Here is a 14,183-nt window from a genome sequence, read left to right on the forward strand (position 1 = left end):
ATGTATTTCTTTCGTCATATTTATTTAGATTAGTTGTGTTTGTCTTCAAAGGCAAGGACAGCTATGTTTGAATTCATATAGCACATTTCCAGTTTCTTATAAGTACCAGATAAGTGTTTGTAAAATAAATACTTAAATGTACCTTTTTTTCCTTTTTAAAATTTGCATTGGTTGGAGTATCCATTACCTTATCTCCCATTTCTGAGGCATCTTCAGGGTTGATGGGAGGGGAGGAAGGATGAAACAGCCATTCCAGTTTGCCATTTTGTGTAGATTGTGGAGTCCCTTGGGGTGCTTTGAAATTACAGATGACTTCTGCAGAAGAAAACCTTTTCTCAAACTGTTAGTTTAAAAGTATAAAAGTATAAAACAAGATGAGGGCTTTATATGAGCATTTATATTGTATATTTTATAAAATTGCTTCTTAGGGGCACCTGGGTGGCTCAGTGGGTTAAAGCCTCTGGCTTCAGCTCAGGTCATGATCTCAGGGTCCTGGGATCGAGCCCCGCATCGGGCTCTCTGCTCAGCCGGAAGCCTGCTTCCTCCTCTCTCTCTGCCTGCCTCTCTGCCTACTTGTGATCTCTGTCAAATAAATAAATACAATCTTCAAAAAAAAAAAAAAATTGCTTCTTAAATTCACTCACTAAATTATCTGTCTTTCTGATTAGGTTTCTTTTTTTCTTGTCATTGGTGCTAAGGTGGAAGACATATGCATCAACATAAGTAAAATAGAGAATTTTTTAATATAAAATAAGGATTTAGGTTTGGAGAAATTGTGGAAGTTTCATCAGAGTAGGTTATTCTGCTTCTCCTTTTTAAAAGTTGGTAAAAGCTAAAAGCAAAGCTGTTTGTATGTTCTTGATTGGATTAATGGGTTTAAAGAAATATATCTCAGCTTTATATTTTGCTTTTTTACAGGATCCTCATGCAGAGGAATTTGAAGATAAAGAGTGGACATTTGTCATAGAAAATGTAAGCTAATAGCAAATATCATCACCTTTCACATTGTTTACTATATACAGTGTTAAAGTACACTAGCATTTTGGTGGTAAGAGAAATGTCCCCTTATGAAAATTAAATAGTGATTTGTAGCTTTTAGAAATTTTTTTTAGTTGAAGTGATAGCCAATAGCAGAATTATTTTTAAGAAGTACTTTTGTTAAAACGGTAAATGTAAAAATACTGAATTATATGTATACATTGTATTTGGTTCGGAGCTTGAGGTAGACTGTGTCTTACCCATCTTTCTATCTGTTTAGCATCTAGCATGCATGGTACTTCTCACATAACAAATGCTTATTTAATCATCTGTTGAACAAAATCATGAATGACCTTTGATATCTTTAAAAATAAAGTACATGCTTTAACTCTTTGGGTTGAGGAGTTCTAGACTGGTGCCTTAATATTCATCTTCAGTTGGGTCACCTGGGTGTCTCAATTGGTTAAGGGTCTGCCTTTGGCTCAGGATCCTCAGATCGAGTCCCGTATGGGGCTTTCTGTTCAGCAGGGAGCCTGCTTCTCCCCCCACCTCTCTCCCTTACCCAACTGTGCGCTCACTCTCTTGCTTTCTCTATTCAAATAAATAAATAAAATCTAAAATAATAAATAATCATCTTTAATTACTTTAAATATTGTTGAATCTCAGATGATTAACAAAATAATATAGGTGTTCAGTAGATATTTTCAAATGGGGATTAGGGAAGATAGGCAATGAGAATATAGTGAATTAAGAAAGTGGGTTCTGGAGTCAGATAGACCTGATTTCAGGCCTTAACTCTGCTCTTATAAACTGTGATTGTGGTAAGTTTCTTAACTTCTCAGCCAGAAATTTATAGGGTTGGTTTGTGAATTAAATAGGTTCAGTGAATATTAGCTTTACCACTTATCATGTCATCATCATGATCACCATTAAAGTTCTAAAATAGATTTATAACGGAGTTATAACATGCTTTGGTTGTAGCATTTTCTTCCTTCCAGAGTCATTGTACAGCCTTTGTTGTATATCTCAGTGATGGAAGGAATACCACACTTTTTCTAGCAGTAGCTGGGCCATTTTTAGCTCAGGGGAGCTGGGAAGCTTGGGAAGATAGGTCCAAACTTAATAGGGGGTGTTCTGATGGCTGGATAGCAAACCAATGTAACTGTGTTGAATGTTCACACATGTTAACAATTCTGGCCTTTCTTAGGATAGAGGTGAACATTATTATGTTTGGAGGAGTAGTCATTGAAGTTTTAAAAACAAACTTAGACTTCTTGAAATTGATTACGGCTTAAAAAGCTAGCTTTCATTCTCATAAGATTTTACTTCTTCCCAGTGGATGGTCTCTCAGTTTTTAATACTCATGACTCAGTGATACATCTGAAGTCTCTTAGTAAACTGATGTGTTAAAGAGTTAGCCAATTAGATTTGGGTTGTAGTTGATGGTAAAAACTGAATTTGTCTAGAAAGTTGTTCTTATTACACAATGAAGATAGAGACATACCAGTTCCAAGTTTCTGAAGAATGGTATTATAAACTAATACACTGAAGGGAGCGTATAAGTCTCTTTTATAGCAAGAATAAACAGAATGTATTAAATGAATATTGTGAGGTGTGAGAAAGTTTAAAAATAACCTTGGGACTCTATGTAAACCTTTTCCTAGGTTACAGCTCCCCTCAGTGGTAAGTGGTAAAATTGACTCTTGTCTAGAGAAACAGTTCTTTCCCTAAGCAGTAACGTGTTACAATGTTGTATTCTACTCTACATTTTAAAAGTGTAGTGGGCTTCCTGATTAGTTTCAATAGACTAAAATCTGGGCTTTGAGTCTGTTGGTAAATTGCTCTGACACTAAAAAGGCATGTTCTCTGAATGGGAAATATTAATGGATCTTTCTTTTCTTTGCACTTTGTGTTACAACACCATAGCCAATTAAAAAAAAAAAAGTTTAATTTTTGTTTAATATATACCAGTAAAGCAGAGAATTCTCCAAAATAGATTACCATAACAGATTTGTTGGGTACTTACTGTATACTGGATACTGTGTAGAATGCTTGATACACCTTATCTCATTTACTTATTACAATAACACCGTCAGATATTAATAATCTTATTCTTATGAATAAAGAAAATTAGATTTAGAGAGGCTAAGTAACTTGCTCAAGTTATATTGCTGCGAAATTAGGATTTTATCTAGTCTTGTCATTCTCCATGGCCTGTGCCCTTAACTCCTATGCAATAACTACCTCTCTTATTGATAAAGGTAGAAAGAAATAATTTGAAATTGTGGAGCCATGCAGAAGTTTTAGTAAGGCTTCCCTAGTGATAGACCTATGCGAGGTACATATATATAATATTAGTAGTAAAAGTAGTCTCTAATTATTGTACATATTCAATCTAAAAGTTATTGACTGCTTCTAGACATTACAAAATGGGGTTATAGAATTTATCAGTCCCCAGAATTCTGAATATCTTTTCTCAAAACAACTTTACTTCCCACTTTGTATAAATTGAGGTAATACTGTCTTCATTTTACTGGTTCTTTTGTTTCTGGTCACAGAAAAGATTTCCTGATTGTTTCTGAGTTTTCTTCTTTGGATCAGAAGGCTACTTATAACACAGGTTCAAACTTTAGAGGTGATTTTATTACTGTTAGCTTTGTGACTTTGGATAAGTTATTTAATCCTTTATAGTCTCAGTATACTTAGGTATAAAATGATGGTATTAATGTCTACTCTGTAGATTATTGCAAATTAGAAATAATATATAAGAAGCATCTAGTTCAGTAAGGGGTAGCTATTTTTATAATGTTTTTTGTAGAGGACATGGAAAAATGTGAAGGAAGCCCTAGATTTCCAAACCTACTATTATAGGATTTTAGTTTTTTTACTCTTTTACACCACTTATGTCTCTCAGAAGTTCTAGACTTCATTATTATCTCAAGAAATGACAGAGCAACTTATAAATATCTCGTTTGGGTTAAACATATTTTTAATGTTTTGAAAAATTTTCAGCTTTTGATTTAGGACATCTTCCCCTTATAAATTGAAGCTAAAATTAAGGACCAGGTTGTTTTCTGAAATTAAAGAGGAGCTGGTAATTTGTTAATATCTACCCCTGGACCAGACAGTCTATGTTTGTGTTTATCTTTCCACAATATGATTGTATGAATATACTTCAAAACAAATATAAATGAGTGTTAAATTATCCTTTATTTTGGATTGTTTTCAGTCCATTTCCATATTATTAGCACAGACCATCAAGATCAGATATCACAAAGCAACATGTTTCTTTCTTTTTTTTTTTTTAAAGATTTTATTTATTCATCTGACAGAGATCACAAATAGGCTGAGAGGCAGGCAGCAAGAGAGGAAGGGAAGCAGGCTCCCTGACTAGCAGAGAGCCCAATGCCGGGGATCCCAGGACCCTGGGATCATGACCTGAGCCGAAGGCAGAGGCATTAACCCACTGAGCCACCCAGGCGTCCCTACATGTTTCTTTTTTTATCTACCATAATATAATAATGTGTGCCCACCCAGGCAGTTGACACTGTGCGTCTTATTTTAATGTGGAGCCATAATAGTTATATTTAGAAAACAATTTTATTTTCTTTCCTGGTGCTTTGTTATCCAACAAAAATCAGAACCAGTGTATTTGTAAATTATACGCATAAGTCATAGTTGTGAAAATTAAAAACTTTTATTCTTTAGATTCTTTTAGTTTTTGAGTGAGTCAAAAATATGTATTGATGAAAAGCACCAATCCAGGTTGAATTATTAATTCAATCATTTTGCAAACATTTAATGTGAATTTTCTATATGCCTAGAATTTTGTTAATATTGAAGCTGCAAAATCACATAAGACATGCAGAATTTCATTGATTCTTAGATGCATATTTTCCCCCACATTTTAACTTATCTGAAATTGGATCATCTTAAATTTTTGTTGTCCCATAATTATAATTGGTAGTGTTTTTTTCTTTCTTAGTGCTATATAAGATGATAGTGCATCATTTAAAAACCAGTGGAGACTTGTATTTGATGGTGTGAAGTATCCTGTCCTCCTGAAATTTATAAACTGTTATGGATGTTGTATAATTAAAGAAATGCAAAGAAAAAAGATTGTTTTAGGAGATTATAAAGGAGGGCAGCATCAGGGAAAGGTTCCTGGAGGAAGTGGGTACAGAGCTTCGTTCAAAAAAAAAATGGAGGGGCGCCTAGGTGGCTCAGTTGGTTAAGCAACTGCCTTCGGCTCAGGTCATGATCCTGGATCCAGCTCCATGGGGAGTCTGCTTCTCCCTCTGACCTTCTCCCCTCTCATGGTCTCGCTCACTCTCTCTCTCTCTCTCTCTCTCTCTCTCAAATAAATAGATAAAATTTAAAAAAAAATAATAAAATAATAATAAAAGAAATAAAAATTTAAAAAAAAAATGGAGGGGTGCCTGGATGGCTCAGTTCATTGGGTGTATGACTCTTGATCAGGTCATGATCTCAGGATTGTGGAATTGAGCCCTGTGTCAGACTCCATGCTGAGCATGGAGCCTGCTTAAGATTCTCTCTCCTTTCCCTCTGTCCACTCCCTGCTTAAAAAAAAAAAAAAAAAGAATTATGTAAAAAAGAACTCCAGGCAGAGAAAAGAAGGATCAGGTAAGGGCAAGAGAGATAGTGGTGAGTTTAGGATAGTATCTGTTCTTGATCAGATAATTGAGAGGAAGAGGGGAGAAAAAAAAAAAATGAAACCAACTAAAGCAAAACGTGAATTTGTTGGTGGGAATGCAAGTTGGTGCAACCACTTTGGAAAACAGTGTGGAGATTCCTCAAGAAATTAAAAATAGAGCTTCCCTATGACCCTGTAATTGCACTATGGGGTATTTACCCCAAAGATACAGATGTAGTGAAAAGAAGGGCCATCTGAACCCCAATGTTTATAGCAGCAATGGCCATGGTTGCCAAACTGTGGAAAGAACAAGATGCCCTTCAACGGAGGAATGGATAAGGAAGATGTGGTCCATATACACTATGGAGTATTATGCCTCCATCAGAAAGGATGAGTACTCAACTTTTGTAGCAACGTGCACGGGACTGGAGGAGATTATGCTGAGTGAAATAAGTCAAGCAGAGAGAGTCAATTATCATATGGTTTCACTTATTTGTGGAGCATAACAAATAACATGGAGGACATGGGGAGATGGAGAGGAGAAGGGAGTTGAGGGAAATTGGAAGGGGAGGTGAACCATGAGAGACTATGGACTCTGAAAAACAACCTGAGGGTTTTTGTTGGTTTTTTTTTTTTTTAAGATTTTTATTTATTGGACAGAGATCACAAGTAGGCAGAGAGGCAGGCAGAGAGAGAGAGGAGAAAGCAGGCTCCCTGCTGAGCAGAGAGCCCGATGCCGGGCTCGATCCTAGGACCCTGGGATCATGACCTGAGCCGAAGGCAGAGGCTTTAACCCACTGAGCCACCCAGGTGCCTCCAACGTGAGGGTTTTGAAAAGGTAGGAGGTGGGAGGTTGAGGGAGCCAGGTGGTGGGTATTAAGGAGGGCATGTATTGCATGGAGTATTGCATGGGTGTGGTGCAAAAACAATGAATACTGTTACACTGAAAAGAAATTAAAAGAAAAAACAAGTGCACCAAACAGGAAAAACAAAAAACAAAAAAACACAAAACATGAACTACCCACCAAATATCAGTAGACCTCTATTTTTTAAAACCATTAACACAGGAAATTTAATATTAGGCATATGATTTACTTGAGGTGCTGTGTCCTCCTTAGAGGAGATGAAGAGGGTATCTTAATGTGTTTTCTTGGGGCCACCTATCCAGTCCTCCCACTATTTCTACCTGTGACTAATGAGATGGGCAGTTTGGCCATCATAATGCCTTTTTTATTTCCGTTTATTTGATATTACCTCCAGAAGCCATTTAAATGGATTGGGATATTAATTATGTTAATTCCAAGGCAGTACTATAAATTCTCCTCTGTTTTGTTTCTTTTGTTGAATTATATTGAACAAGATTGGTTGCACAACCAAACTCACCTGACAAGAATACCACTACACCAAGAGTAGAGATGATATAATCGCTCAAACAATACAAGGTAAACAGTATAAAATCACGGTGTTTCTGACCTCATTAATTTTAAGTTTGAATTTTCCTCTGAAATCAAGTCAATCTCTTGATCTCACAAAGTTGTAGTCTGATAAGTTACCTCTGTTTTTTCTTTCAGAAGAAAAAATACATAATAAATGCTTCTATTTTCCTCTAAATAAGTTTCTTCTGTGTCATTTCAGCCAAGGGATCTCACTCCAATGGCTAGGTAAAGACTGGCTATTTTTATAGGAACTGTAGCTTGCAGTTTCTTCCATTTAAACTGGTATAGCTTCTTCAGGAACTCCAGACTGGGATTATTTTTTCAGCACCCTCAAAACCCTTAGGAACTCATGAATACTGAAGTTCCAAAGCGTGAATAATACATAGAAGAATACTACAACCCACATGGCACAAAAATAAGAAGTTTCTCCTCCCCCATGTAATCTATAAAACAATTTATAATTTAAGTATCAATAAGAGATGGCCTAGCTTTTTTTAGGCTAGGACTTTTGCCATAGTATAGTCAGTCATACTTATAGCCTACCTATTAATATTCCACCACACAGAAATGTGACCCAGTTAATTTCCTTGAATCTAATTAGTCCCTGTTGACCTTCCTTCTGTGTGGAAGTGACACTGAGAAGGTGGGGAGGAGGTTCAAACTTCCACTAGGAACAACTCTGCTTTTTGTTCCTCTGTTAACCCAATAACGAGAGTGGTTTGGTCGGTAATGCCTATATATGTGTTCACTGTATTATATACTATATATACCCAATGTTTAAAAATCTCAACTTAAGTTTTTAAAATTATTTCAAATGTACACTAAAGTAGCAAGAATAATATGATGGATCTCTGTGTACCTACCTCTCAGCTTTAGGAATCGTATTTTGCCAAACTTACTTCATCAGTCTTTCCACTTTTCTTTACCAGATAATTTAAAGAAAATCTCAGATACTGTATCATTTTTGATATAAATAAGGAAGGCCACTTTTGATTACCGTTAGTTTAGAAGCTTGCTAAAAGATACTGGTGTGTCAGAAAAGGTGATCTACCTACAAGTGAAAAAAAATATTTTTGATGGGGCGCAAGCTTCCTTTTAGATGATTTTTCTTATCTGGTAGGCCTGTGGTTCAAAATTATTTTGTCCTTGAAAAGTGAAATTTTTGTACTTATTTCCACATAGAAAATATTTAATTTAATATTAGAAACAACAGAGCTTCCCTTCCATATCCCTCAGAATTAAACTCCTGCATTTGGAATAGGAAACTCGTAGTTGAGACAGGCTTTACCTGGTCTTCTCATTATCCTGTCTACTTGCTTTTGTATGTGATTATGTGAATAGTGCCTGGCTGGCTGTGTAAATTAGATAGTGTATTCTACATATGGCTAGTTAAATGAAGTTTTGTCAGCTAGCTCACTCTCAGTTTGTTCAAATTTCAGAAAAAGTCTGTATATATACATTTTTTTTCCTGCTTAGTTTTTCTCACTTAATGTTAAATATTTAATGTGGTGTTCTAGTTGAGCAATCTTTCACATTGTACTTCTGGAAGAAAATTTCATATCCTTTATTCTCAAATGACCCTTTGGCTTTAAAGAAAATAGTGGAGAAATGTTTGTTTCACGTAAAAGGGAAGTATGCCCAATAATGGTTATATGTGCCTAGAACCTGTCAGAATCCTCAAAATTATAAGATTCTTGTGTAACTATTGGTTTAAATACTTAATTTTCCATTTTCATTTTGATTAACATCTGTATTCTTTTTGTCAGTTATCTGTCAATTTTATTAGAGCTTATTAATTAGAAGAAAGCAAGTTTTTCATTTTCACCTTCTCCATCCTAAAATTCTTGACATAAGAGGGGGGCACAGATGGATTAAAATCTAAAGTCAACTGTACTGTATTTATCTATGTATAATGCAAGAGGTCCTAAGTTAAAATTGTAAATAAACTACTGAATGTTAAATAATTTATTTCATATTGTAGTTTACTTTGTGAACTGTCTTGAGGAAGACAGTTCCTTAAGAAAGGGTTTTATTTTACAGCAATGAAGCACTGTTTTTATACCATTACAATGTTGATGCTATTAAAAAGTCTTTTTCTTTTTTCTTTTTTCCATTATGGTTTTTTTTTTTAACTCCACTTGCTTTATTCATAATTCTTTTTTTTTTTAATAAACATATAATGTATTTTTATCCCAGGGGGTACAGGTCTGTGAATCACCAGGTTTACACACTTCACAGCACTCACCATAGCACATACCCTCCCCAATGGCCATAACCCCACCCCCCTCTCCCAAACCTCCTCCCCCCAGCAACCCTCAGTTTGTTATGTGAGATTAAGAGTCACTTATGGTTTGTCTCCCTCCCAATCCCATCTTGTTTCATTTATTCTTCTCCTACCCCCTTAACCCCCCATGTTGCATCTCCACTTCCTCATATCAGGGAGACAGTTGTCTTTCTCTGATTGACTTATATCACTAAGCATGATACCCTCTAGTTCCATCCACGTCGTCACAAATGGCAAGATTTCATTTCTTTTGATGGCTGCATAGTATTCTATTGTGTATATATATACCACATCTTCTTGATCCATTCATCTGTTGATGGACATCTAGGTTCTTTCCATAGTTTGGCTATTGTAGACATTGCTGCTATAAACATTCGGGTGCGCTTGCCCCTTTGGATCACTACGTCTGTATCTTTAGGGTAAATACCCAGTAGTGCAATTGCTGGGTCGTAGGGTAGTTCTATTTTCAACATTTTGAGGAACCTCCAAGCTGTTTTTCAGAGTAGTTGCACCAGCTTGCATTCCCACCAACAGTGTAGGAGGGTTCCCCTTTCTCCACATCCTCGCCAGCATCTGTCATTTCCTGACTTGTTGATTTTAGCCATTCTGACTGGTGTGAGGTGATATCTCATTGTGGTTTTGATTTGTATTTCCCTGATGCGGATTGATGTGGAGCACTTTTCCATGTGTCTGTTGGCCATCTGGATGTCTTCTTTGCAGAAATGTCTGTTCATGCCCTCTGCCCATTTCTTGATTAGATTCTTTGTTCTTTGGGTGTTGAATTTGCTAAGTTCTTTATAGATTTTGGACACTAGCCCTTTATCTGATATTTCGTTTGCAAATATCTTCTCCCATTCTGTCAGTTGTCTTTTGGTTTTGTTCACTGTTTCCTTTGCTGTGCAAAAGCTTTTGATCTTGATGAAATCCCAATAGTGCATTTTTGTCCTTGCTTCCCTTGCCTTTGGCAATGTTCCTAGGAAGATGTTGCTGAGGTTGAGGTCCAAGAGGTTGCTGCCTGTGTTCTCCTCAAGGATTCCTTTCTCACATTGAGGTCCTTTTTCCATTTGAGTCTATTTTCGTGTGTGGTATAAGGAAATGGTCCAATTTCATTTTTCTGCATGTGGCTGTCCAATTTTCCCAACACCATTTATTGAAGAGGCTGTCTCTTTTCCATTGGAAATTCCTTCCTGCTTTGTCGAAGATTAGTTGACCATAGTGTTGAGGGTCTATTTCTGGGCTCTCTATTTTGTTCCATTGATCTATGTGTCCGTTTTTGTGCCAGTACCATGCTGTCTTGATGATGACAGCTTTGTAATAGAGCTTGAAGTCTGGAATTGTGATTCCACCAGCTTTGGCTTTCTTTTTCAATATTCCTTTGGCTATTCGAGGTCTTTTCTGGTTCCATATGAATTTTAGGGTTATTTGTTCCATTTCTTTGAAAAAAAAATGGATGCTTTTTTGATAGGAATTGCATTAAATATGTAGACTGCTTTAGGTAGCATAGACATTTTTACAATATTTGTTCTTCCAGTCCAGGAGCATGGAACATTTTTCCATTTATTTGTGTCTTCCTCAATTTCATTCATGAGCATTTTATAATTTTCTGAGTGTAGACTCTTAGCCTTGGGTGCAATTGTAAATGGGATTGACTCCTTAATTTCTCTTTTTTCTGTCTTGTTGTTGGTGTAGAGAAATGCTGCTGATTTCTGTGCATTGACTTTATATCCTGACACTTTACTGAATTCCTGTACAAGTTCTAGCAGTTTTGGAGTGGAGTCTTTTGGGTTTTCCACAAATAGTATTCATATCATCTGCGAAGAATGATAGTTTGACGACTTTTTTGCCAATTTGGATGCTTTTACTTTCTTTTTGTTGCTATTGAATAGTCTTTTTGGTTGATTTTCTGATATTTATATATTTATTTCTATTTTTTGCCGATTTATTTATTTATTTATTTATTTGACAGAGATCCCAAGTAGACAGAGAGGCAGGCAGAGAAAGAGGAAGGGAAGCAGACTCCCTGCTGAGCAGAGAGCCTGATTCTGGGCTCAATCCCAGGACCCTGGGATCATGACCTGAGCCAAAGGCAGAAGCTTTAACCCGCTGAGCCACCCAGACACCCCTGATATTTATTTATTATGTGAAGCTTCATCTTACTGATGTTAATCATACTTTACAAATCAAGCAAATAGAGCAGTAAAATAAAATTTTACTGAAGTCTTAATACTTACAGTTACTTATTTATTTACCATCTTGATTAAATGGGTACTGTGTGGCAGATATTTGATAGTTATTTAGAGTGTAATAGTGAAAAAGATGCAGACCCTGACTCTAGGTATCCTACAGTCTAGACACAGATGATCAGGCAATGACTAAGATAGGACTATGTATAGGGCATTGCACATGCACATGGAGAGCATATCTAACCCCAGTCTTGGTGGGCGAGGGGAAGCCTTCTAATGAAAGTGACTTGTAAGTTGAAACCTAAAAGATAAAGGTTTTCCAATTCTTCATCTGTAACCTCAAAATTCAGAATCTCTACTATCTAAAGACATTAAAAAATGTGTATTTTTTTAAAAATTTGGTTCAGGGGCGCCTGGGTGGCTCAGTGGGTTAAGCCGCTGCCTTCGGCTCAGGTCATGATCTCAGGGTGCTGGGATCAAGTCCCGCATCAGGCTCTCTGCTCGGCAGGGAGCCTGCTTCCCTCTCTCTCTCTGCCTGCCTCTCCATCTACTTGTGATTTCTCTCTGTCAAATAAATAAATAAAATCTTAAAAAAAAAAAAAATTGGTTCAAAGTCATTTGGTGACGAAACTTGTCCTGACCTGAAGTGAAGCTGTTTGTAATATTTATTCCATTTACTGTGATTGGTTAGTCATTTTGCTGCAGAAATATATATGTTTTCCTATGAGTGCTATCTCAGACCTCCTTGGGAGTGTTGCTGTAATTTAGGCACTGTAATACAGGCACAGGCACTGTATTGCCTAAAATCAATATAAGAGATTTCAGATAAAAGATTAAGTACTTCTGATAGCTGCAGGGAATTTAGAGAATGCTTCAGGTGGTTGGATTAGCTTGAGCAGAGGCAAGAGATATTGTGGCTCCTCTGTGAAACAGAGATTACTTTCTAGAATATTTCAGTAGATTACTTTCTAGAATATTTAATTTTTTAAAATATTGTTTAGGAGCTTCTGGCTAGCTCAGTCAGAGCAGCATGAGAGTCTTGATCTTGGGGTAGTGAGCCCCGCATTAGGTGTAGAGTTTACTTTAAAAAATATTGGTTGCTTTTTCTAGGGTTATAGTAATTTGTAACCATTTAGTTGAGTTTTATAATATTGAAGGAGTTAAAGAATTGACTGTATAGTTGCCGTGAAACTACAGATTTACATGGTTCACCTGGTGGGTTAATGGTGGTAAAGGAAAGAAGTGTTGATGTTGTTGGTTTTAAATTAGGATTCACTGCTTTAAAGTAATTCATGTCATTTTTTTTTTAAACAATGCAGGTATCTGGGCCCCAGCTTGGACCCACTGAATTGAAATTCTAATGCAAAAGGGAGATGGCTTTGAGTGTATTGGGGTCACCCAATTATTGTTGTTTTTTTTTTCCAAATTAAGGATTTGGAAAATGGGAGTGGGTGAGTGTATAAAACAGTACCTTATACACTGTGAAATGTATTTCATTATGAAAATAATTTTATGCCTTCATACTTACATCAGCCAAAAAGATGGTACCTCACTGGAGTTTATTACAGTTCCCTTCTCTTTCTGAAATTACTTAGTCATGTAAATGTGGTATATTTAGGATCTTGCTTCACCTGAGGGGTGCCTGAGTGGCTTAGTCAGTTTAGTGTCTGCTTTCAGATCAAGTCATGATCCCAGGGTCCTGGGATGGAGCCCAGAGTGGGGCTCCCTACTCAGTGGGGAGTCCGCTTCTCCCTCTCCTTCTGCCCCTGTCCTGCTCATGCAAGTGCACACACACTCTCTCTCAAATAAATAAAGAAAATCTCTAAAAAAGAAAAAAAAAAAAAAGATCTTCCTTCACCTGCCTTTTAAATAAAACTGTTTGAGCTCATCAGTTAATAACTTCATTAATAATATTAAGTTTTATTAAAGAATACAGACTGTTTTCTGGGATACCGGGCTGGCTCAGTTGATTGTGTCTACATTAGGCTTAGGTCATGATCCCTGGGTCCTGGGATAGAGGTCCCCCCACCCTGTTGTGTTGCATGGGGCTCTCTGCTAAGTGGGGAGTCTGCTTCTCCCTCTCCCTCTGCCCCTCCACATGCTTGCATGCTCTCTCTCTCTAATAAATAAAACCCTCAAACTATTTTCAAATAAATACTTCTTTTAATCCTTGAGAAATCTCCCTAAAGTGGACATTATTATAACTTCTTTGAGTCCATGAGGTTAAGTGACTAGATGGAGAACACACAGAAAACAACTTAGCTTGGTTTCAAAGTGTTTAGACTCTGAAGCCCCATGCATACCCTGCATCTGTTCACTATTCATATACTCATCAAACATTTATTGTCCTAGACTCAGGGTATAGAGCCTGGCTGACTAATTACTTACTATAGGGGATACATAGGAACATCTCTAAATCTGGCTTGAGAGATAAACATGCAAAACAAGAATAACTGAAATGTACTGTGCTAAATGTGTAATGTTGGCTGAAAAGCACAACAGAAGTTAGAGGTAGATGAATTAATATGGACTGAAATTATCAAGAACGTTTTAAGAGCTGCTTGTCAAATGTGGTTGTGTTTATCCTTAGAGGTAATAGCAGTTTCTGTCTTTCTGTATTACAAATTTTCTTCTCTAATATGTACTTT

General features: G+C 36.5%; 1 protein-coding gene across 13 annotated transcripts in view; it reads left to right on the forward strand.

The window, feature by feature from the left end:
• EHBP1 (EH domain binding protein 1) overlaps positions 1–14,183 on the forward strand; it is a 360,247-nt gene that overhangs the window by 102,566 nt on the left and 243,498 nt on the right. For 12 of the 13 annotated variants that reach the window (XM_004742041.2, XM_004742042.2, XM_045077893.1 and 9 more), the window contains exon 5: positions 919–972. In XM_004742041.2, the coding sequence (XP_004742098.1) occupies positions 919–972 (54 nt within the window). Of the gene's footprint in view, positions 1–918; positions 973–6,992; positions 7,075–14,183 lie in introns of those variants that run through there. The other variant, XM_045077898.1, reaches the window with a different exon arrangement.

Source organism: Mustela putorius, unplaced genomic scaffold (genome assembly GCF_011764305.1).
Source record: "Mustela putorius furo isolate JIRA1106 unplaced genomic scaffold, ASM1176430v1.1 tig00000224_pilon_pilon_pilon, whole genome shotgun sequence".
Classification (NCBI taxonomy): Eukaryota; Metazoa; Chordata; class Mammalia; order Carnivora; family Mustelidae; genus Mustela; species Mustela putorius.